This window comes from Telmatherina bonti, assembly GCF_933228915.1.
Source record: "Telmatherina bonti genome assembly, chromosome: 20".
Classification (NCBI taxonomy): Eukaryota; Metazoa; Chordata; class Actinopteri; order Atheriniformes; family Telmatherinidae; genus Telmatherina; species Telmatherina bonti.
Genome location: NC_136618.1, coordinates 14,984,500 through 15,010,144, shown reverse-complemented (window position 1 = coordinate 15,010,144; position 25,645 = coordinate 14,984,500). Strand labels below are relative to the sequence as shown.

Below are 25,645 nucleotides of genomic sequence, written 5' to 3'. Positions count from 1 at the left end.
TTGCTTTGCTTCTGTTTTTAATCCATTCTTTGCACGTTGCAAACGTTGTGTGTTTTTCCATTACACTTTCTAACTGCGTTTTGTTTGTCCTCTGTGGCACGGAGAACGCCTGGGTGGTCACTAGACAGCAAATTCCCTGAAAAAGAGGATTTTTCTCCAAAAACAGAGCCAGCCATGGTTTTGTTTGGGTTCCTTGAGTGTTTTCCAAAACTGTTCATTGTGATATAGTGTTCTTCTTGATGGTTTGTTTGGAGCCTCATACAGCTTTTCTGTCTCTGCAGGAGGCAGAGTGGCACTGCGATGAGTTCACCAAGGGAGCCTGCTTCAGCCGTGGAAAATCCGAGGTGAGTTTAAGTGATGCACAAAGACACTTTTATTTTCTTTCACTAGAAACATTTGACTATGTTGGGGGAAAAAGTTTTAGTTTTTTTTTTCTCTATAAAACAGAAAAACAACTTTCCTTTGTAAAAGTTGTTTTCCAAGACTTTTGCTCAGTTTTGAATCTGGAGCCAAACTAAAAGGCTACTCCTGGAATCCACAATAAATTCTGGGATGTGCGAGAGACAACAAACTTTACATTCAACTTTTTCATCCTTATAACCATCCAAATGTTGCTTTGTGTGCCAGGTATATGTCAATATATTTCCAAGTTGCCTGCCTTTTATCTTCACAAATGCCAGCTCTCTGAGTGTTCAATGATGCTAGCTTTGAGCTAAACTGCAATGTCCGCTTGCTAACCAGGTCACAAGCGACACGTGTGATGTTTAGTGGGTATTTTACATGCATACCTAACCGAGAGCATGCTTTCATTGTTCAGATAACACTGACTGTGCTGACAGGGGCTTCAGCTGAAGATGCAAATATTCCCAACTTTGCAGCAGTGTGGTTACCATGGCTGCCACACAGTCTAATTTTCATTGTGCAATTACCTTGGTCAGAAGAATCACATCAGTACAAAAGCTCAACATTGCCATCAGACTAATTCATATTAGTTTTTTAAAATATTTTTTGTGTCCTTTTTTGTCAAAAGAATTGCACTCAAAGTGTGGAGTGAAAGAATTTTACCATTGCATTGACTGATGTCTTGATTTTATTTTCGTACTTAGATCAAATTGCATTGCTAGGTTTTTATTATCAACTCAATCTTGATAGTTTATTCTTTTAATACAACAATTATAATCAACACCACTATATTGCACCCCTTGAATTATATCGCTTGCAAAGTCACAAACTATCCAGCAATGATATTGCCAGGCTTGTTTTATTGTATTTGTTTAAGCACCACTTCAAGCCCCAGATAATATCTAATAAATTCATATAAATGTGTAAAAGTGATTGAATTTCCCTTGATGTCTTGTTAGAATAATATCATGTGCAATTAAGAGCTGGAACACAAACCTGCACAACTGCTGTGCAGTTTTCCAAACTGCCAAGCTCATGATCATTCAGTATTTTCTGGGGGTTTGGGACTCAATACGCCCAAATAATATGTGAATAAACAGTGTTTAAATGGAACTGAATGCCCCATACTGTTATAATTCCCCAACAGCCCATCATTCATTCATTATCCTAATCACTTAATCCGATGAAAGGTCCCGGGGAGGCTGGAGGATATCCCAGCAGTCTTCGGGCGAAAGGCGGGGTACACCCTGGACAGCTCGCCAGTCCATCGCAGGGCCAACAGCCCATCATTGCAGATTAATATCATTAATCTTAAAAAGATATATATCTACAGAAGACAGAGATCACAGATCTCTTTTTTTTATTTTTACAGACACATTGATCAGTTTCAAGAAGCACATGACATCAAACCAGCAGTATTAAATGAAAGTATGGAAAGTTATGATGAAACATGGTGAAGCCTGAAAGCAACATGGGGCTCTTTATGCAGCTTTAACGTATAGATACCGTGGGAATTCCAGCAGTGTGACCTCAAAGCCGATTTAGATCAACGTTTTCTGAAGTAAAACAACCACTCTTTAGTTCTTATTTATAGACTTTCCTCAAAGGGACTCCCTATTGTTTTTGTAGTTTCTTTCTTTTGCAGGGTGTATTTTTGTGTGTGGTCGGCTGGCATACTCTTGTCTACAAAACAGATGGTTTCAAGCTGAACTTGACTTGTAGGTGAACTGCCTAGCCCTGATCCCTGTGTGTGTGAGAGCACGCCGCTGTGTATTTATCCTCCTGTGAAAGGTGGTTAGGGACCCATAATAGGCATGCACAGGCTGGCCGGCGCATGATAGCCGTAGTGAATTACAGACCAAAGCTACCTCAGTCCTTGGGAGTCGCTGCAGTCTGGCAGAGCAGAATTGTTTTGCTGGATGTTCCCTTCAGAGGATCAGCTACCGTGATGTAAAAACAGCATTAAACGACTTCTTTCTCCAGCAGTTGACAGGGCTTTCGATGGTTTATTACCTAGCTCAATGCACAGCAATATACCATTGCTCAAGCAATTACACAGATACCGTCTCTGTGCTTTGAGTGAATTTACAAGTGATTGTATTTTTTTTTTCTAACACATGCATCCTCTCTTCTCTTGTGTGTTTGATTTATTCCAACTGACAGAAGAAAGGAGACTTAAATCCACTTGACAGGACGTGATTGCTGCCTCTGTTTTATTTTATAATGCAGGGGCCGAGCACAACGGCTTCTGTATTACAGTACAGACATGGGACATTTGTCAGGAAGTTTTCATAAACAAGTCAAGACTGTGAAGCTGAGAAAATATTAAATGCGTCGTTATTTACCTTAGAAAACTCTAGGGGAGAATAGAATCATGCTGACCCCTTCGCAAACCACCCACACGTAGACATACAAGTATATGGTGCATGAAGAGCTGCACAAACAGCACAGATATATAGGCATGCACTCTAACTGTGGCTACTCTAGCAGACACATATAAATACACACATACACCAGGAAATAAGTTGCTTTATGAGTCAACCTTCACCATGCTGAAGGGAAATAACAACCCTTCCATCTTGAGGACCTCCACTCTTAAATCAGACCCTTGAGAGGGGTACAAAGGGGGGTGAAGGGTTGCCCAGGGCACCTCAAGTGGCTCAGACAGCATCAGATTTACAAGGTTTTAAATTTCTACGAGGCTCTAACCAACCCAGCCATGGCCCCTTTTTATACGAAGGGACCCTGCTAGCTTATTGTTCAGTCCTGCCCCAACAACAAATGTTGCGTCTGACATGAACACACACTTGTGTTGTTGCATTTACTACAGGACGCCTTCTGCTGATGAAAATCACCGGCAGGCCTCCATCAAAGCCTGACCTTTACGTTAGGGGTTCATGATGTTCAGCGCCAATCTATCATACAATCCATCATTCACTCCGTCGGTCCCGCTCCATTTGTTGGGAGCTTTTAACTAAGTGCTGAATGGTTTTGCTAGAAATCCAGGCCCAAAAAAAAAAAAAAAAAACCTCACAGGAGGAGAGAGAGCCAAGAAAAGAGCGGTGAGCATGTATTTCACCCTAATTTGGATGTAAGTGGTTTGAATTGATTAACTTTGGGGAGCAGGCTAAAAAGAAACATGACTGAATGAAATATATGAGAGGCTACATTTTCATTTCACTTTCTGACCGGTCAACAAGACCAAGTCAATTTTCTAAACTAATCTGGAGTGGTTTTCTCCCACACCTGTTGCATTTATCTGGTCTCCGCCTCACCGAGATCCCTCTCCAAATGCGGTCCCTGCTGAATTAAGATGCGGCATGGCGGAGCCATGTGGGTATTAGCCTTTATTTGACTCTGTCTAGCTTGGCCACGTTTTGCAGCGGCCCTCCTGTAGTTCAATGAGTTTTTCTCATTTATTGGCATGAAGTGTAATTTGCCCCCTCTACCTAATGCTGCTGCTGGATAATGGTGCCGCTGCTAAATGCTAACTGCAATTTGTGTGTTTGCTGGTGTGTGTTTCCACAGGAGGAGTGCCAGAACTACATTAGGGTGCTGTTGGTGAATGGGAACAGGTTGTTCACCTGCGGAACCAACGCTTTCACCCCCATCTGCACCAACCGCACGGTATGAATAGTATATATAACATTGTATAATGTTGTATTTTAGGACCTAAAATATCCCTAACCTCTTTTCCCCTTATTTTCACTACGCCATCTCCAATTTATATCATTCAGTGCAGCCACGACAGTTCTGACTGTTTTCATGACGTAAACCTGACCTCGCAGGTCACAGCAGTTCATCAACATCCGTACATCCAAGTTGCAGTGCTTTATAGAACTTGACAGCAGCTTTAGTCAGCCACTTATGAAAAAAAAAAAAACATGCATTTTTAAAGTCATTAGTCTTGAATACCATTATGTCAGCGCTGTAAACGCTGCAGATATGAAGGCTGAATTGTTATTTAATGAACCGGCAATGTCAGACAAAAAGGTCAGGCTGATCAACACATCCAAGGTGAGTTGTGACAGTGATACCTCAGTATTCACTCTGCATGCTTTTTTTTTTTCCTCATCCTCTGAGCCGTTAGGGATGTAAACTCAGTATAAAGTGTGTCTTATCAAGACATCTTAGCTCAAGATTCGTGCCGTCAAAAAACAAATTCAGCATCGCAGTCAACTTCTCGGTTCACTGCTCCGGATGATGGCGGTCTTGACAGCAGAGTAAACGCATTTTATTGTTCTTTAAAAGCAGCATCAGTCGTTATGTGTTCATCACATCATTCTGTTCTTTCTCTTTTTTCATTTAAGGTTTTCTCTGCTCCTTCTTGTACTCCTTCAAATTTCCCATTTCTCTTAATCCCCATTTTAAAGGGATTTCCAGGCTTCTCGGTGTGACCTGCTCTTGTGTTACAGCAGGATCCTGACACACTCTGCATGAAACACTGGTTTACAGCTCGCTAGAACTGCGATAATATCCACATTTTGCAGCAACTGAAGTGTCTAACAGGGTATTGCAAGGGACACGGCCCCTTGAAGTTAAGTACAGAGCAACATTTAAAATGTCAGTGTATTGTGCTTACCTTAGAGTTGTGACGGGTCCATATCAAACATCTGCATTTCCCCTCTGCGGAGCTTTCAGAGGAGGCCGAGGCAAGAGTTTACTCTGATGATGACATTTGTTTTTGACCAACAGCACTGCTTCCAAAGGTCAGCAGCTCATAATGGCTGTTTACCGTGGCGAAAATACATATAGTTGAAATGCCATGACATTATTATAGCAGTATTTCATCGGCTGCTGTCATATTTACACGCAGAATGTCGGTTAATGTGAAACACGGGTCGGGAGCAGAAGCGGCCACAGAATTAAGCTCAGACAGATTTACTATCAACTGTGGTGATGACCGGAGAATGAGCTGAATATCGATCATTTGAATAGCTCAGAGGCTATAGATCAAACCAGTGTTTACCATATAAAGGTTGACTTTCCCTTCGAATCATGCAACGCAACCTGGAATGGAGTTTTTTTTTTGTTTTTTGGAGTGGAAATCTGCTGTTGTCATTCGTCTGGTGTTGCAGTGACATTGATGATGATGATAACTGGCAAAGGTTATATTTGAGTAAAGTGTAACTTCCTGTTTGCTCAGGATGAGATGAAGTAGAGTTGAGATACAGTAGCTTTGTATGACACCGTTCGCACGCTTTTGACAGATAACTATTAGGATGTGTCATTTGCCTGCCACCCACTGAGGAATATTGACAGCTCTGCCCATTAACACATCTCATGTCAGTGAGTGTGTGCATGGGTGTGGGTGTGTGTGTGTGTGTGTGTGTATGGCTAGATTTCCTGCCACAGCTAGCAGTTAAAAATTCTCACACTTGCTACAATAGCTTCTCAGTACTATACTTAGCCCCCACTTGGCTGCCCCTGCAGTTCGTGTCTGCTACTAAAAAAGTCTGTTTTCTCGGTGTTTGAAGCCACTTATGTGTCCCACTAATGCAGCTGCTGGGTCCTCCGACAGAGGCCACTTTCTCTTTCCTTCCTGAAAATACAGCGGATGCACTGCCGTCTATTTATCGCTCATCCTCGTCTTTTCTTTTTTCCCTAAATGACCCATCTGACCTAAAAGGACTATTCTGGCCTGCAGAATAAGTCGCTTCAATACCGGGCTTTCATGTGAGACTGGCAGAGCTTAGACAAGGCTTCTCTGTTGTGGTGTGGGTCGGGTGGCACCGGCGTGGCAGGAGTTAACGGAATCTTTGATCCGACTCGACAGGGTTTGGGAAATTAGCCGGAGAAGTCACCTGGTTTCTCAAACAGGATGGTACTGATTGGAAACTGGAATAAGGGAAAGGATTTGCAGATTAGTGAAGAATGTAGTCTTTGGATGTTTTTGGGGTTTTTTTTGCAACCAGCACAGTGTTACTAATCTGTAAGTCGTCTGATTGATAGAAAGTAATTGCAGAAAGAATCATTTTTATTATACTAAACCATGCACATTTGTAAATCTGAGATTAGGGCAGTTTTTTGCTTTTATGAACTTATCCCCTGGGCTCAGCTGAAGTTTCATGGGAGGAAAAGCCACAAGCTAATCTCTCTACGCTGTTTACTTTTGCACCATAAAATATAATTACATCTTGGATTTTTAAATTGCATTACTCCCCCTCCACACACACACTTTTTTTCCATTTGGGGCCGAGTCACTCAGCTGCAGCCTGTACTATTTTTTTCTGAAGTAGGATCCAGTGCAGTGTGTCAGGGCTAAGCCAAGGTCAAGCTGTAAAGTATTTTTTAAAAAAGGGGGGTTGGTTCTGGCTTTATAGTCAAGAGCGGTATGCAACAGAGGATTGAATTCACATCAAGCCTCTTTTGAGCTCAAAAAAGGCTTCCAAAGATGTGGTATAATAATGTTCCAGCCTAAGAACAGCTGCTTGTCCAGTAGGGACATCAGAAACCCAACCAAATGACACACTGCAGCCCAGATGAATTCTTTTGGTTTCCAACAGGTGGCTTCTTCACATCAGACTTACAGCAGCTGCTGTGTTTGAGTGATTTACGCTGCAAATTACTCCAAATGTTTTCTCTGATTGTCCTTCCCCTTAAATATCTCAGTGTGTGTTTCTTTAGATGTAAACCAAACTAAACATAATGAGATGGAGTATTTTTTTATAGTGTGTAGGATTTGCATATTGGCAACAAACAAGGCACCGTCAGACATCTCTGGTTTGCATTTTAATGCTGCCCTTTGATCCTACGTCCTAGATTTGTTGCTAGTTTTCTACAATAATATGTTTAGAAATGAGCAAACAGTGAATCTTATTCCCATGGGTGTTTCTCACTGTACCGTTTCTTTGACTTTCTGGCCTCGTGGGATCTTATTGTTGCTAACAATGAAAATCATTTTCTGTTTTTTTCTATCTGAGGAACATCTGCTGCCACTCAAGCTCTGTTTCATCTCCTTTGTTTTCAGTCTCCGTGCTTCATCGTCTTGTTTCTTGCTTCTACATTGCAGTTGACTAACCTGACAGAGATCCACGATCAGATCAGTGGCATGGCTCGGTGTCCCTACAACCCGCTTCACAATTCCACCGCCCTCATCACATCCAGCGGGGAGCTTTACGCCGCCACTGCCATGGATTTCTCCGGACGAGACCCCGCCATCTACCGCAGCCTGGGCGGCCTACCGCCGCTACGCACCGCCCAGTATAACTCCAAGTGGCTCAACGGTAAGGAGCTGCCAATGTCCTGATAAATCCTACACTTCATGTAAATGTATGCTCAAGCTGATTAGAGGAGTCGAGGAGTTTTTTTCTCTTTTTTTTTTAATGTTTTTCCATCACAGCTTTTGAACGTCAGCGCTGCTACTGGTGGGGATTCAGTGTTTTTTTCTTTTTTCAAAGAGGCTTGAGCCTGGCAGATGCTTATCTGACGTGGGATTTGGAAGCTGTCTCTCTTGAAGTATCGCGCTCCTGCACAAATCATCAGCATGCTGCACGGTGCATTGCAGCAAATATGGAATAAAAAGATTCTCAGCTGCCTTTTATCCATTAAAAAAAGCAATTATTTTATCCGTTACAAGGCAACAAACGCAGTATTTGAGAGTTAAATGAGTAAACACTGCATCCTTTCTTCAAGGGAGGACGCTTATCTTTTAATTCTTAAAAATAAAATCGATGACTTTTTTTTTCCCTGAAAGCGTAAAGTGGTCCCTGAGCTGACTGAAGAACTTCAGACAGCTTAAGGTGTCCAGCCGACAGAGAAGCGGGTCAATCCGTATCTTGTGAGCATGTGACTTTCATCTGGTTCGCATTTGAGCTAAATTGAAAAAATAAATTTAAAACTACCACATACATTTCTTGGCAGCCACCTTCTGGCAGAAGGTTTAATAACTAATTTTATAGGGAATTGATTTTTTCTTTTCTTTGTGGGTCTCCTCCTGAACTGCCCTCCAAAGGTGCAGAACAGATCTGGGATGAAATGAGGAGGGGAGTGACACCTCGGCTTAAAGCTGAATTAAATCAGTGTCAGTGAGAATAAAGTGTGTGGTTTAGAACCAATAATGTCATACATAAAGATGAACGTCTTTGCTGCGATAGTGTCGTGGAGGTCGCATGTTTCAGATAGGGTGAGAGCTATTACACTACACCTGTTTTGGTCATTTCTCATCCTAACCTTTAGGTTTGGGGAGTGAAAAATGAGTTTTCTTATTACAACACAATGCCATTAATAACGTGGCCTGTTGTTATTAATCCTGATCACCTGCTGTTGTGTGGGCCGCACGCTTACACACACTCAAGAGTCAATCAGTCATAACACATACCCATTCCCTCTCCCACTCCTTCCTCCCACAACCCTAAATATTTTCCTGTCTGTATTTTTCCTCATCTCTCTGCACTTCATCTGTCTTTTGGCTGCCTTCAATTTTTCACTTTGTGTCTTCTTCGTAACTCTGAGCTCCTTCACCCTTGTTAATTTTCCTCCTCTCTTCTTTTCTTCCCAACAGAGCCAAATTTTGTCTCCTCTTATGACATTGGCAACTTCACCTACTTCTTCTTCCGGGAGAACGCGGTGGAGCACGACTGCGGCAGGACGGTGTTTTCCCGTGCAGGTCGCGTCTGTAAAAACGACATCGGTGGTCGTTTCCTTTTGGAGGACACGTGGACCACCTTCATGAAGGCTAGACTTAACTGCTCCAGACCAGGAGAGATCCCCTTTAACTACAACGAGTTGCAGGGGACTTTCTACTTACCTGAACTGGAGCTGCTATATGGCATTTTTACAACCAACGTGTAAGTATTATGGGATTTATAAAGTGTTTCATCATATAAAAAGGGATATTAGCTTAGTCATGCTAATGAATAAATGGTTTCATTAAGGTCAAATTTGCTTTAAATTGCTGTAATACGTAGTACAAAGTTATTATCCATTTATTACTAGGTCAGTGTGTCGCCGCTGTGTTTCGTGTTGTGTTCCCGTTGTATCGCCGTTATCTGTGTTAAGACAAGTATGTATTTCATTCCAAGACAAGGATCAGATTGTGTACAAAAGGGTTTTGAGCAAAGATTTTACCACAAAGTGATACAAAAGGTCTCAGAAACTGTATGTATCAGATAAGATGTCTACAGCATTAATGGCAAAGCTATTTTATAGCATATTTAACAGAAACCAATCCTTTTTTTTTTTTTTTTAAAGATGCACACATATTTTGGCCTAATGTCAGGTTGATGTTCAGCTTTTGACTGCAACTAGCCATATAAGAAAACAGGATTACATTTACTGATGGAAGTGGGCAATATTTATCTGACGTGTTCTTGCTGTGCTACATTCACTCTTTTCAAACATACAGTACAAGAAACAAGTGTCAGTCCTCTGAGAGAGTGGCAAGAACCGATATTGTTAGCTTGAACCATGCTGATTATATCAACAATTACATCAAAAAAGGCTAAGACAGTAAATCTTTAGACATTTCCATATCTATATTGCCTGACAGACATTCAGTATCTCATTGAGAAAATCAGCTTTTATACAAAGAAAAATGTGTTTGCAGACATTTTTTTTTCAGATGCACATTATGCTTCTATTTTGTTACAAGAGATAAAGACTAATTCCACAAAATCAGTTTTGCGTTATGAGACGTAAAGCAGGCCTTTGAGATTTGCAAGAACCCTTCTGCACTTTAATGGTCTGGATCCACAATATTCTTCCGTTCATTGTCAATTAGCAGTAATCTCTTTGGAGTATTGTGCTATTTCTGTCCATCTTTTCTTCCATTTGCCTCAGTAACTGCCTGTCACCCCCGCTTAGGTGCTTGGTTCTGCTAAACAAACAGAGATACTTTGCTCTCTGCCCCCCCATGTGGCACAAGCACCAAAAGCCCTGCTGGCTAGTAAATAAAAGCTAAAGTTAGCTCCAAAAAGCGCTGACTTCTCAATGATTTTTTTTCTTTCCACTGTCGCCTCATACATGCTGAGGATGGAAGATTGGATCAAAGTCAAGATTTGACGCAGTCTGTTTGTTTTCCTTAACTAGGTTATTTATCATGAATTAGTTGGAATCCATGTGTCTGTAAAGTGCCCTGAGATGATGTTGTTGTAAAGTGGTGCTATGTAGCTAAATTAAATGTAACTGAGCAAACCCTAAAAAAAACATGATAAAGATCCAAATATATATTCTAATATGCTGAAATGAATAATAATTAATGAAAATATTTACATCATGCTAGTCCTAATTCTTTAACTAAAGGGTCTCTGCTGATTATGTCGACACAGGACTCGTTACCGTGGTAATCACAGACAAGACGGAAAAGATTATTACAGAAATGACAGGTGTTTTATCACAAGCATTAACATTTCCAAATCCTAATTTTGGTGCCAAAACCTCAAACTAAAGCAGTTTAAATAAATAAACAAATAATTTAAAATGTAAAATGATCCATCTGTCAAGAGTTCTAATTTCATGAGGGAGTTTCAGAATCAATTTGTCGTTGAGGATTTTCTGTTTTATTTAGTCTCTTCTGCCAACACCAACTTCCAAAGGATTTGCTTAAATGTTCCGACCCAGCTTCAGATGTAAAGTAACACTGAACTGTATGTTGACAGATTATTCCAAAGACATCCCCACATGAAACTATGGTTTCTGGACTAAGTGAAATGTTGTGAACAGATTAGAGTGACAGTGTTGATGCCAAACCCAAAAGATCAATATATACAAAGGTTTATCAATCATATTGAGGAAAGAAAAACAAAAATATGTCTCACATGTAAGTCGCTTTGGATGAAAGCATCTGCTAAATGCCTGTAGAATAGAATATAGATAGAACTATAAAAATATATAAAAATAGAACTATTTTTATTATTATTTTGTTTTCAGAGCCTTCTCTGCTTCTTGTCACTTTTTCTTTTATCATTTTTCACTGTAGCATGCTCACAAATATACCCACGAACACGCACACACTTGCACTCGCAAGCCATTGTTAAAGCTGAGTAATCAATTCTTTATGGTCATTGCCTTCACATTGCTGAAAAAGAAGTCTTTTGAAGGGTATTGGAAACATTTCCCCCTGCAGGCACAGAGTTTAATGAACAGCTGCACTAGATTATAATTCACATCGCCCAAGTTCGAGTTGAGAGTTAATTCTCTCATTCTTTACTTCCTCTTCCGAGGGAGGCGGCCGGTACTTGTTGAAACTGACAGCTTAAAAAGTCAAAGCTGTATTTCAAGACTGAGATCTATACAGTTAATCAGACAAGCCAAGCACTTTAATTGTGTCCTACTGCTGGATTTATGATCGAATAATGCCAATCATTTACATCAGTCTGTGTTTGTCTATTTGGTGTTTAATTTGTGTTCATGATGCAATCAGGGTCAAATCCTTTTTTTTTTAAAAAAAAACAAAAAAAAAACAAACAAACAGGATTTTAAGTGCTTTTTCTGCTGTTTGATTTTTTTTTCATTCTACATTTAGTTCACTAACCCTTATTTCTGTCTACTGACCCATCTCTCTTTTGCCATTTCCTCATCCAAACTTCTGTGTATCTACTTAACTTTCTTTATTTGTTTCCATTTCAGAAACAGCATCGCGGCCTCTGCAGTGTGTGCCTTCAATCTCAGTGCTATATCACAGGTTTTCAATGGCCCCTTTAAGTACCAGGAAAACTCCCGCTCTGCCTGGTTGCCCTACCCCAACCCCAACCCAGACTTCCAGGTAACACAACTTCTTTATTTATTTTTTGTATTTTACTTTTAAACTACAAAGACACACTACGAAGCAGTGACTTTAAACCAATGAGTGACAGCCATTCTCAACGCTCTAGGAAACACTCAGCTGAGCAAAAGATGCTAATGCTAATAGATCAACCGAGTATGCTAAAAATACATCTATTCGGCAAGGTTATTCTGTTTCATTCAAATTTGGAGATTCAGTTTGTCAAAAGTCATCCTGGGGGAAAAAATAACCAAGTTTCAATCTTAATCAATACATTTAGGACCAAAAGCCAACATTGCCATTCCCTGCTGCTAGCAGGGACATGTGCACTGCAGTGAGGCTGTTTATACATCATGTAAACTACAGCGTAGGGAAGATCACTTGTTAATTCTAAAGGTCATTTGGAATCAATACATTGCCAAATATGTCATAAAATATGTGCAGCTGAAATCATGTCAGGAAATTTTATGCATGTTGTGTGTATGCTGCATGTGTATCCTGCTAAATAATTCACCATGATAGCCGCACATTGGAGTCCCGGGAAGCTCTTCACTCACATGAATGTCCTATCCATTTTAATCGCACCCAATTCTGCTCACAAGCATACGCATTATGACTACTCATTATAAAATCTACTTTATTTTATAATGGCTCATTCATTCTTTGAAGATGACTTGTTGCCTCTTTGTGTAAACTGCAGTCCCTCGTGATAAACTAGCCTTGTTTTGCACAAGCTGTACAATTAATATATACTCCATCCTAAAACCTGACAGCGACGAACCAGGTACCTTATTCCTGTTTGAAGCTCTGCTCCATACAGGTGACATAGAGGGAATGTTTTATTAGCAGAAGAAGTGGCTCTCAGTTGTTACAGGCAAAGCAGATAGTGCAGGGAGCTAATCCACGCAGCCTTCCATGAGGGATTGAATTCCCTCTGAGGTCTGGCTACTAGTGGGTGACACACGCGCCTCAATTCCACACGTGGTTTCCGTCACGGCCCCTTGATCGTGTTTCCGTCCATCCAGCAGATGCATGAGTCTGCTATCAAGAACTTACACACACGCATTATCTATAATGGCATTGCTCATGCAGAAAAAGTGGATGGAATGCTCATAAGAAAAAGTGCAAGCTGTCATAGTGTGCTTTATACACACACATACACACACCAATGAATCGGCAACATAGAACGCTTCTGTTTGTTGCCACACATTCGCTTATCTACATGTCAGCAGCTAGTTGAGTGAAATTCACTTACCTTCCAGGAAACTCATTTTCTCTGTCTACTAAGAGCTGACCACAGTTTTTTTCCCCCCATTCGGGGTAGCATAGGTGCACCACAAAGGGGTTTCTGTACACCACACTGTGTTTATATGGCTGTGTTTCTCGAGGATAAACACGGATCAGTTCCTCCTCTCTTTCCCCATCTCTTCACTTAAGTTCAGGCACAATGGCTGCTCCCCACTGCTGGACCGATGCACACTTTATCTAGGTTTCACTGACATCTTCATCAAGCATTTGTCAATGTTGTAGGATTAGATTTACGAGCGCGGGATTTATACCCTGTCTTTTTTTTCGGTCCTTTTCTGCACACATACACTTTCACACGTGTGAGGACATAAACATGTACAGGAAATCAGCTGCCATGTGAGCCTGTGGCCGCATGCATATCTAGTGTATACAAACACACACATAAAGATAAAGGGTTATAGCCACCACATGGGATAATGATGACTGTGAAGTCGCTACTCAATACGCACACACAGACACACACTGGCCATTGATTGAGAGCTTAATTCTCTGTCTGTCTGCCGAGAAAATCCCTTCATTTATTTGAACCACACCAATTGATCCTGCTGGGTTTATTCAGGCTATGAGTCATGTTCATTGTGCATTAGGAGCTAATACCTTCTCTGTGTTGTAAAGGTTTGCTGTCATTTTGTAATTGCTTACTGTAAAATAAAATCTTTTGATCATGTTATTTCGTACGTAGGAAAATATTCTAAATTCAACTTCCAGATTGTGGATTTCTTGTAAGATTTCATTCTGTCATACAGCTTATGATCAGGTTTTCCCAATATGTAAAAGATTTTGTTAACCAGGAAACTTAGGGTGAAAAAGAAAATGACATACTTCCAGAAAAGCATCTCACAAGCCCATTTTGCAAAAAACATGCTGTAAAACATTTCTGAGTGGTGCTTATCATCCTGGCAGAGCCTAGTGCACTGGTTATGGAGACAGCTGAGTGTTGGATGGGCCCTCAGCCAAATGATGCTTGTGTCCCTCACCTTGACTGTGCTGAGAAAATCATAACATCCATCTCTCTGTGCATTCGCAGATGTAATAAACTCTCAGTGGTCAGCGACTCTCTCCCTGTCTCACTGGGGTAGAATCTGCAGTCATTCACACGCTTTGGGATTTGGACAAATGCACGCAATGCAAGGACAAACCACAAAAAGGAAACCTTAGACGTGTTGCTAAACATTTCACACCACACACATGTAAAACATTTTTTGCCATAAGCTTGATACTCAGTTGTGGTGCATGCACGCATTGTGTTGCATTTCTCACTCCTTTGGGGCTTTAGTTTCCCATTGCATGATGTAGCGGGGGCACTGATCCATTCAGCAGCCCGGGGAAGCCCTTCATGATTCGCATCTGTCAGCCCAGCAAAGGCCAAGGATTGATCTGTATAAAGTGTCCATGTTGTTACTACTGTGGCTAGTCAGGAGGAACAAATCACCACCCCAAGGTCCAGTCGCACATCAGAATAAAGAGATTGTGTATGGTTAGCCTGGAGCCATACAATACTATAACTATAACAACACCAGTCATTTGGATTGGTTTAATTGCCGTGCAAGGCTTATTTTTGTTTTCTCTGCTCTGTGTCTCATGGAGGTCTATTCTTTGTGAAAGGGCCCTTAATCCTTCATCCTAACCCCACACTGGGACCAGTTTTAGTGAGAGGGATACACACGGTTAGCTTTACTCATCTCGCTCTACTTCAGCTAGGAAGGCTTTGTGCTTCACCTCGTCCCGCTCATCTTGGTGGCGTAAACAATTTAAAAATGTTTAAACACTGAAAAGCATGAACTGCATATTCTCCTGCAAGAGCCAAATGTCTCCCAAACATCTGCTTTTCACAAGCTAGGGATAACTAGACTTCCTGACAAGGTGACGTGGAATAAAAGCATGCACTATATTCCTTGCTTGTTAGTGCTACATCGGTCCAGGTAATGTAGCATAATATAACCTGCTTCCGACAGTTATTGTTCAATTCCCGACAAATCATTCTTGACACCAATTACAACGTGAAAAGCAATATTTCAAAGGTGTAAAAATGAATAGTTGACTTCTAAGGAAAAAGCTTGCAGACATGTTCATGGTGTCCAATTACACAAAAACACAAGCCATACTTTTGACTCTGTCTTATTTGAACTCCTACTCGGAGACTTGCTTTATTGACCTTTTCCTAATAACTGAAACCTGAGAAATATCATTTATTCATTCATTTTCTATACCGCTTAGACCAGTTTAGGCATGTGGAGAAGCTGGAGCAGGGTACACCCTGGACAGGTTGTTTGTCCATCAGAGGGCCAACACAGAAAGAAAAACAACCACTCACTCTCACATTCACTCCTACAGAGAATTTAAGTGTACTTGCATGCATACCTGGAGAGAGCCCACGCATACCCACGTAAACTAAAAGACCACAGCACAAACCACCCACCTGGAACAGCAGCCTTCTTGCTGTGAGGTCACAGTTCTAACCATCACACCACCATACAACCAACGAGGACAACCTGATATTACATTGTAGCTGTACCTTTGTACCTTTCCTATATGGTCAGAAACTTTTGCATTCAACTTCGTTTACAGATAGTGCAGGATATGTACAGGATTTTTCCCTGTATATATATATATATATATATATATATATATATATATATATATATATATATATATATATATATATATATATATATATATATATATATATATATGTATAAATTGTAAAACCAATAATGAAGTTCTAAAAGCCTTTTAAAGTTTTTATTTTTCAGGTAAAGAAAGAAGAACACAATCGAGACACATTATTGAGTATCTATAAAACTTACCAGCAATATATATGCATATGAGGTAAAAATCTAATAAAAGAGATATCTACTTGCTCAGTCACACATTTATTCAGTCTCTTTCCATCAGCCTCTGTGTGTGGACTACAAAGCCTCAAGGTTGTGAGGATAGCAAACCATCACAAAGAGACAGCAATTGACTTTAAATCTTTGTTCATTTAATCATTCAATCCCTCTCTTTTCCATCTCTGGTGGTTCCTCTGAACAAAAATCTCAAGCTTATTAACTTGCCGCCCCTAAGAGCTTGGCTTTTATCAATGTATTCAGTCAAAGCTTTCTATTTTTCCTGACTTCCCCACCCCCACAGTGCGGCACCATCGACTCTGGCTCCTATGTGAACCTGACTAAAAGAAACCTGCAGGATGCTCAGAAGTTTCTGCTGATGCATGAGGTGGTCCAGCCCGTGGTCCCTGTGCCCTACTTCATGGAGGACAATGTCCGCTTCACGCATGTGGCAGTGGATGTGGTGCAGGGAAAAGACATGTTATTCCACATCATTTATTTGGCAACTGGTAAGTGCTTTGTATTTCTTATTTCTACATGCATCATGTATATTTTGTGGAAATGCTCCTTACAAGTTACTTTTCACACTGTGCATTTTATTTACACGCTTTAATGTCATTTTCAGATTTTATGACATCCTAAATATATTGAAAACAACTTCTCAAAGTCTTGCGTGTTTTTTTTTTTTTTTTTTAGATGAAATGTGTTTTAGAAAAAAAGAAAGAAAAAAAGCTGATGCACTGTAACTGTAGTGAGATTAAAACACACCTACATGGTTATGCCGAGGCGGAATAACTGATGTTTTACTGTAATTAACATATTCATCAGTACATACATTTTTCTTAACGTACACATTGATTCTCACTTATACAGCTATGACTATTAATTGTAACAAAGAAATTCTTGACTATAGGGGCTTGAAGCCCTTGAAGTGCACTCTGCACATGAAAGAAAGGGCCTGCAAGAAAAAGAATAAAACCTATCGATTTGTATTATCATCATGTAGACATCAAAGCTTTGTCTTTAACATGGGATTGATCACTCTTCTTCCACCACATGGTCTCCATATGAGCATAACTAGCACACATTAATAAAATAACATACATGAACAGGGCACGCCACCTGCCATTTCTCTGTAATCCCTCACTGTTAAATCATAAACACCATGATAGCATGGAAAGAAAGAATGCAGACGGATGGTCAATAACACATATGAAGCCTTCTACCCTCACCCTGTCTGATGTGGCTGCATGGCACCGTCTGGTTATCAGAACCTTGTTTGATCCTTCTGGTGTGACAATATGGGATGTGAGCCTTGGCAAGCTGTAGAGAACAGAGTCAGTAAGTCACCATATAGACACCACAGTTTGACAGTCTGCGTTATGATATATGAGCATATGGATTATGAACAGACGCACCGAACAGAATTCAAACGTAGTGACCCACTTCACTGCCCTAATGTACCAAGAGCCCACTGGGAAATGTCAACATGATCCTTCTGTTGTACAACCAGTGTTATTTTAAGACATCTTACATATCCTGTGTGATGTGCACAACACACGCAGTCTTTCTTTTTCTCCGTCTCTTTTGCTTAAACACACCACACATACAGTTTGTTCCAGTTCTCCGTGTTTGTGCTTGGCATCTCTGTCAAAAACTCCCTGCTCATTGTTTGCATGATGCTGTGATCAATGTAGCACTGAACTGGAGCTGCCCACACTGCAAGTTCCCCAGACAGTAAGCAGACGCTAATGAAAACATCTGAAACACTGCCAGGGCCATTGGCTAGCACACGCACTGTACCTAATCACATGCTGTTATTAACGCCTAAACGCACCCTGCTGATTGGGGCCATTGTGAAAAACCTAATGCCTCCGAATGGGAGTCCAAAGATGTCAAGGTGTGAGGTTCTTAAGTATGAACATGTGGCTTGCTGCAAATTACTGCTAAATTTTGATCCAGCACTCATTAATACATTTTGCCCCGTAGCAAGATATTTTTTCTTGAGGTTAATGTGAACAGAACTTTGATGAATGGGAAAGCAATTTAAATTTCTGGTTCACCAAAGAGCACTTTAAGTAGGCACATGCCATGATTAAAAAATAATTAAAAAAACAGAGTGGCATAGCACTTGTTCAAGCAGTAATTTCCTACTAACTCAAGAGCAAACTGTGGATAATACATAATACAAATTATATGCATGAAACAACTACATAGTCACGTCTGCAAACACATAAATTTCTACATAAATGACATCAGACTGTGTTTATTTTTAGGAAAAATACAGAGAAGCAGCTATTAGAAAGATCAATTTTATAGTGTTGCAAAAACATGTAACCCGCCATATAATATAGCATTACCAGCCTACGGTAGTGTTTAACCAACATGATACATATTAGTGCCAGAGAGTTTTACCTCTTATAGAAACTATGTGTTGGATAAGGTAATACAGTAAATGCAAATAAACAACCTTTTGGGATCCAAACCATAATAGTCTGGAATGATTTTTTCTGATCACCAAGAGGTAGCTAATGTTAGCAATGGCTAACAAAAAAATGGCTAGCAAACAATTCTGTGTGAAATTGACATGACACACTGGTTTGTTTACACACCACACTGTACAGTTCTGAGACTACATTTTTGTGTCTGCAGAACTTAAACTTTCTAACTTTTGTTTACATCTATGTCAGGGGTGGGCAACTCCGGTCCTCGAGGGCCGCAGTCCTACAAGTATTGGGAGTTTTCCTGCTGCACCTCAGCTGCTGAAAATCAGCGAGTAATGAGCAGACGAGTGCAATTTAATGTCAAGGATTGCACCAGTTTGCTAATTAAGTTTGATGTGAGTCAGCTGTGTTGCAAAAGGGATACTCCCAACACGTGTAGGACAGCGGCCATCGAGGACTGGAGTTGCCCACCCCTGATCTATGTGTTTGAACTCTTAAACCATATTTCTGTTCATTTGTATCCATATAGCCAAACGTTAAACACGTACACTCCATATAAACACATCAGTTATTTGATAGAGCTTATTTATACAATTAATATAGACATTCACAAAATCCACTATATCTGACTAACACATCGCTGATTGCATTTTGAAGAGTTATCAGTCATATTATTTACCAAAAACTGAGGGCCAGATTTGGTGGAGGATCAGATTTGGACATAAAACCAGCTTTTTTAATTATCAGATGCATTTAGAGGATTGATCTAATCACTTAAGATATGTTGTTTACCTTTTCCTCTTCTTTTTTTCATATCTTTGATTCTCAGTAAAATTTAAAGGGTTTTATTTAATACTACACAAGGTGATGTACCTTCACACACTCTACGTTTTAAATTCCCACCTAAACCCATGGAACTCACCGGCTCCCGCTTTTTGGTTGTTCACTGGCTCACCACATCAGTAAATCCTAGACCAGTCAACGCTTTAATGCTCCATGCTATCCACAACTAAGTGTGAGACATCAAACAAAACAATCGAGCCTAACTGGGTCCTTTAAACTACTCGTTACAGGAAAAAGTAATCCCATATTGCCCATACTGCCTCAGGCAAAACTTAACTTTTACTTGCTGCCTTAAAGTTACCTATTAGCATTTCACCCTTTTTCTTATGGCGCCGTTGTACACCTAATTACTTTTCCCTCGCCTACAGGATTGCATGTATAATAGATTATGTTTGTTTTAGCACTCCCAAAAGAAAATTTGCCTCAAACCGCTTCTCACGGGGCCTGCCTTGCACAAAGTAAAAGGTCAGGTTGTATTCACAGTGACATGGATTGCCACACTTCTCTTTCTCTCTCTCAGAACTGCAAAGTGGTTTCATCCCTTAAAATATCCCCTTAAGAAAAAGTAGGCCAGACATCATGCATTCAGGTGCCATATCAATTCCCCTGGTTGCATCTACAGCGCTGCATATTGATAGCGTAGCAAAGCACAGCGCACAAGGTCTTATTTTATAGCCTTTGTGTTAAGAAGTGATTGTTGTGTAGTTCACATGGGGTTCAGTCTGGGTTGTGTAAAGTTTTGCAAATCCATCATATAATTTTTTGCTGCTTTTATTTTTCCTCTTCAGACATTCTTTTTCTTTTGCCTTGTTCACTATTACTTTACCTTTTCTCCTGCGGATAATCGTCCTTCTTTCTTTTCATGACCAAATCCCCCTTTCTTCCCTCTCTCTCCTTCAGATTACGGTACTATCAGGAAAGTGCTTTCTCCTCTCAACCAGTCCACAGGGAGCTGCCTATTGGAGGAGATCGAGTTGTTCCCGCCTAGGAAGAGGCAGCCGATACGAAGCCTGCTGATCCTGCACAGCCGGAGCGAGCTTTACGTGGGTGTAAGAGACCAGGTCATCAAGATCCCGCTCAAGAGATGCAGCTACCACAAGAGCAGAGAGTGAGCACTTGCACAAACAAACACATTAATCTCGGTGACAACTGTCAACAACAAATGTGCTCGCGAGAAAGTTTTTGAGCCTCCTCTTTTAGAAGATTCTGTTTATCGTAGAGGACCAGGCCTTTGTGCCAGTCAGGGGCCTATGGTGAGATTTAAAATCCTCCAAATCAGCTTTGTCCAAGCCGCTGGAGGTGCCCGTGGCTGCCCTCAAGCCGTCTCCCTGCCTGTCTTGCTGTCTTTTCATTCATCCATGCACTTTCTGCTCGGTGCCCATAGCCGTGCACCAAGCAGAAACTGCTTTTATTAGATATATTGAATAACTATCAGTTTGGATGGCTCTCCATCCAGAAATGAATATTGGCAAAGAAAACCAGAGACAGAGGTCCAAGTGGAGAATTCACCACAAGATCTGGATCCCATCCATCATTGTACACACAAGAGGAATAACACCTGTGTTCCTTATCTGGTGCACAATGAGCTGTTATTGGATTACACAGAAGACTAAAGGCTTCATATTACAGCTGTTGCTCTGATGTATACTGCAGCCACCGCTTCATAGTTTCCTTATTCTTTCTCCTTTTTTCATGAGAATTCAAAAAAGTCAGATAAAACAAAACATATGGGGTAAAATGTATACCATGGAGAGTGGCTGGTTGCCATAGGGAGAGTTACCGGGTTCATCCCAGGCATTTCTTAGACGTTCCCTGTTTGAAATAGTAGAGGGCTGTATCTGTCTTTGGCTGTTTAGCTCACTGATGGGTTGTATAGAATCTGCAGAACCCTTAAGGCTCCCTGAGAGACAGGTGCTGACGTGTTCTTTCTCTCTTTTCATATTGTTCGGCTGCCGTCACCCCTGCTATCTTCATCCTAACAGATACAGTCAGCTTTTTTGTTAGTCACCCAGACAATGTGTCAGCCACCTTGTGTGTGCAAACAAGCACAATTCTTGGCTTTTTTTTTTTTTTTTTTTTGCAATTTCATACAGATAACTGCGATCATGTGTTTCCTGTGCAAGCACTATTGTTTGTGTCTGCACTTGGTCTGTTATTATGAAACTCCAAAAAAACAACTTTACCTTTCAGCAGGGGCATGTCAGGCAGCGCCGACGCCTGCAGCTGAGAAATATGTCACTGTGCTGTCACCAAACTTGTATTTTATGACACAAGTAACACCAGGCTTTGTGTGGCACTCACTAAACCATCTGAAGCAGATATGAATCAGACAGCTCTGCTATCTTCACCAAAATATCTTCATATGAATATTAATTGAGCTGATAACTGAAAAGTCAGTCTAGACATTGTGTTATGGCATCATTGTGTGACATTTTTACTATTTAATGCATGTCACTGTCTTGTGCTTTTCGTGCTTCTACTTGTCACATGTAGCTTCTCGTTTTCACCGTTTTGTCCTCACCTCCAGATCTGTTCACCCTTCTCATGCACTCTTCCTTTTCCGTATTCTCTCTGCCCTCTCTCCTCTGACACTTTTGTACCTTCCTCTACCATCTTATCTCTCCCAATTCTCACATTTCCATACATCATTTCTGCCTCCATCTTATCATATTCCTTCCACAGTAATCTCTGTCTTGAACCTGATGGTTGCTTTTTATGTTGTTTCACATTGCAGAGCTGTCTGTATGCGTACACAACAGGTTAATAAAAGTTGGCTAATAGAAAATTTTATTCTCACCTTTTAGAGCCTGTGTAGGAGCCAGGGACCCGTACTGCGGTTGGGATCTGTTGCTGAAGAAATGCACCACCCTGGAGGAAAGTGTCAGAATGAGCCAGTGGGAGCAAAGCATAACAAAATGCCCTGTAAGTATGGAGTGTCTGTCTGGTCTGTGCCTAAAGTAAGGCATAAAACTTTTTAGAGGTTTTCATATTTATAGATAAGTAGGACCTACATTTTCTCACTGCAAAGGCAAATACAGCTCAACAAATGAGGCAAAAATATTACACTGATAGTTTGGTGAATTGACCCTGTGATGGACTGCTGAGCCGTCCAGGGTGTACCCTGCCTTTCGCCCTAGGACTACTGGGATGGGCTCCGGCTTCCCCGCGACCCTGAATTGGATTAAGTGGTTGGGAAAATGAATGAGTTTGGTGAATTATACAAGATTGTGTAAATGATTTGAATCCTTGCTTTCTGTCTGTGGAGTGACTCCCTTGTGCAGTTATCACTGCATCTAAACACTTCCAGTTATTTTTTAACACTTCTGCATGTCAGCTTGCATAATTTTCAGCCCATCACTAAAAACAGAAAGCTGGTGGGCTTCCATACATAAGCTATGGTTAACTGTGTCATTGGCTCATTCCGAACATGTTCTTAATATGATAACCTGTTTTCCTAAATGTCTTTGTTGATCTACAGAAGCCTTTTTTTCTTAGAATTAAGTTCACAGTGAAACTTCTTGGCTTTTTCCTTTATAAACTCATTGTTTAGCCATTGATGGCTCACTCTTACAGCCCAGACGAAAGCAAGCAGGCTCAAATCATTATTTTACCAACACCATGTTTTATAGATGGCATAAGTTTCTTAGAAAGCAATGTGTGCTTTGTATTTTGCCCTCTGGCTTATGTATATCTGATCTTTTGAAAACTACAGAATTGTAAAACAACACTTGTTTGCTTTTTAATCCCATAAACTGTAACACACCTTGTTTTTGGAGTTACCTGTAGACTGTGAACTTTTAGAGGTTTTATAAACTTGTTTTTCATGTGAAACTCTTATGATTGACTGTCTGCTCATTGACATTTGATTTATTTTAGCTTCAAAACAACCAATAACTCTAAAGGTTTGCATACATTTGCCACCTACAGATATATTATTGGATCACTTTACTCAATTTGCAAAGAATCATTAAAGTCTAATGTTTGATTGCATTTGAGTACTTGTGTGAAAGTCTGATTGAATGTTCGGGCAAAGTATGCAGAAGCACATTTACTCCTGATTAGATTCCTGTATTGTCTTTACTTTGATTGCTAATAGAAAAAAATTATTATCCTGACCCAGTCTCCATTTTTCCTCTCCTCTACACACAAACCCACTGTTCATCCCTACTTTTGTCTAGAAGTGACTTATAATCAACAGAAACTAAAACCAGTCTGAAAAACATGTGCCAACTTTAAGCATCTAAGTAGTGAACAACTTGACTTTATGGGAACACCATGTTCTCTTGGTATGATGAAAAATGCTGCCTCCATCATTCACCTCCACACTGCAGGTTCATTAGCAAAACCACTTCTGTCATTTATTTTACCATGCACAAAATTGGGAGTATTATTAAGGGGTGGTGAGTCTGCCAATTTCAACGTGGCTCTGCTGTTTCAGTGTTTTATGAACATAATTTTCAAGCTAGTCACATCCAAGAGTGCTGTGTGCCTCTGAACACCACACATTTAGAGGAATATTTGGCTCTAAAGCTCTTGAGTGTGCAGCCAGTTTTTCCAACACATAGGGAAAGAGATTTTTCTAAAAAGACATTTTAAAAACATAAAGAAAAAAATATTTCTGTGTTTCAACAGATACACTCACACCTTCACTGAAACATTAGCTTAAAACAGCTAGCTTAGCTGTGCTGTTTGAGTGTGCAATATATAAAGTTTGTACTTGTTATTATTATTATTATTATTTTATTTTTTTATTTTTTAAATCTGCTTTAATTGGCAAAAAGGTACAGGAAGATTGATGCCACTCTAATATCTGTTTATTTAATATGATGCAGGTGTCAAGAAACTGTTTTCTTAGCTTAGCATAAAGAGTGAGCATAAACGGCTAGCCTGCATCTGTCTTCTCAGTCTCCTTACTGCAAGGTGTATATTTTGAACATCACTTTATTTGACCAAATTTTTAAAAGTGAAAAAAGTATTTGTTTGAATTATATCAATCAAATTTACCAATGATTATCTTTCTATTTGATTAACCAAGTACCAACAATTGAAAGAACAATATATAAGCTTGTTACTCCCCTGTTCTTTTGTTCTGACCATTTGTGGTGCCTGCATAAAAAACATAGAGATGTGTTCATCTTCTACCTTTCTGACTTTGAACACAACATTTATTATGTTGGGCATAGATTAAATTAATTAATTCATTCATCATCCTAACCACTTCGCGGGTCGCGGGGAATATGGAGTCTATCCCAGCAGTCTTTGGGCGAAAGGTAGGGTACACCCTGGACAGGTCGCCAGCCCATCGCAGGGCATAGACTAAATTATGTAGCTCCAAATGTTATGAGTTTATTTCAAAAGCAATCCTATAGGCCACATTTTGCATCTCTTTGTGGATTTTAAGATATTTAATTCAATTCCATTTAACTCTATTTGTATAGCACCACTTTATGACAACGTCACCTCAGGGCACTTTACAAACACATCAATTTAAGCCAATTCACAATAAATAGCCTAGCTAAGAGAAACCAACAAATTGCATCGAATCTTGACCTGGATCCAATCCCCCATCCTGAGCATGCATGAGGCGACAGTGGAAAGAAAAAACTGCCTTTTAACAGGAAGGCAAAACCTCCAGCAGAACCAGGGAGGGTAGCCATCTGCCTCGACCGGTTGGGGTGGAGAGGACAGGATAGACAAATCAACATGTACCGCAGTTTTTTTCCCAGTAAGACCTGTGGAAAAAGGAGAAATATGTCAATGTTGTCAATACTGTCATATATTATACTTGGCGGAAAAAGAGCAAAGAAATGAAAAGGAAGTGCTGAGTGCATCATGGGAGGTCCCTATGGTGGCATAACTAATGGATGGCTAGACTATAACTAAAACTATAAGATTTGTTAAAAAGAAGGTCTTTAGCCTGAAGACCATTTACTCATGGGTCTCCATGTGCTTGTGTGTATTCTCTGCAAGTACTCCGGCTTCTTGCCCCACCAGTACAAAAACATGAATGTTAGGTTAATTCATTGTTATTAAAATCTCCCGAAGAGTAAGCTGGAATAGGATCCAGCAACCCTGCTTTTGACTTAGAGGGTATGGATGTACAGACTGATGGACCA

At 40.3% G+C, this 25,645-nt stretch overlaps 1 protein-coding gene across 2 annotated transcripts in view; it reads left to right on the top strand.

The window, feature by feature from the left end:
* The window catches only part of sema5a (sema domain, seven thrombospondin repeats (type 1 and type 1-like), transmembrane domain (TM) and short cytoplasmic domain, (semaphorin) 5A), a 144,816-nt gene that overhangs the window by 69,810 nt on the left and 49,361 nt on the right, over positions 1–25,645 (top strand). For both annotated transcript variants that reach the window (XM_079259753.1, XM_079259754.1), the window contains exons 5-12: positions 282–344; positions 3,931–4,029; positions 7,415–7,628; positions 8,906–9,191; positions 11,971–12,106; positions 16,547–16,751; positions 20,430–20,637; positions 22,334–22,451. In XM_079259753.1, the coding sequence (XP_079115879.1) occupies positions 282–344; positions 3,931–4,029; positions 7,415–7,628; positions 8,906–9,191; positions 11,971–12,106; positions 16,547–16,751; positions 20,430–20,637; positions 22,334–22,451 (1,329 nt within the window). The remainder of the gene's footprint in view (positions 1–281; positions 345–3,930; positions 4,030–7,414; positions 7,629–8,905; positions 9,192–11,970; positions 12,107–16,546; positions 16,752–20,429; positions 20,638–22,333; positions 22,452–25,645) is intronic.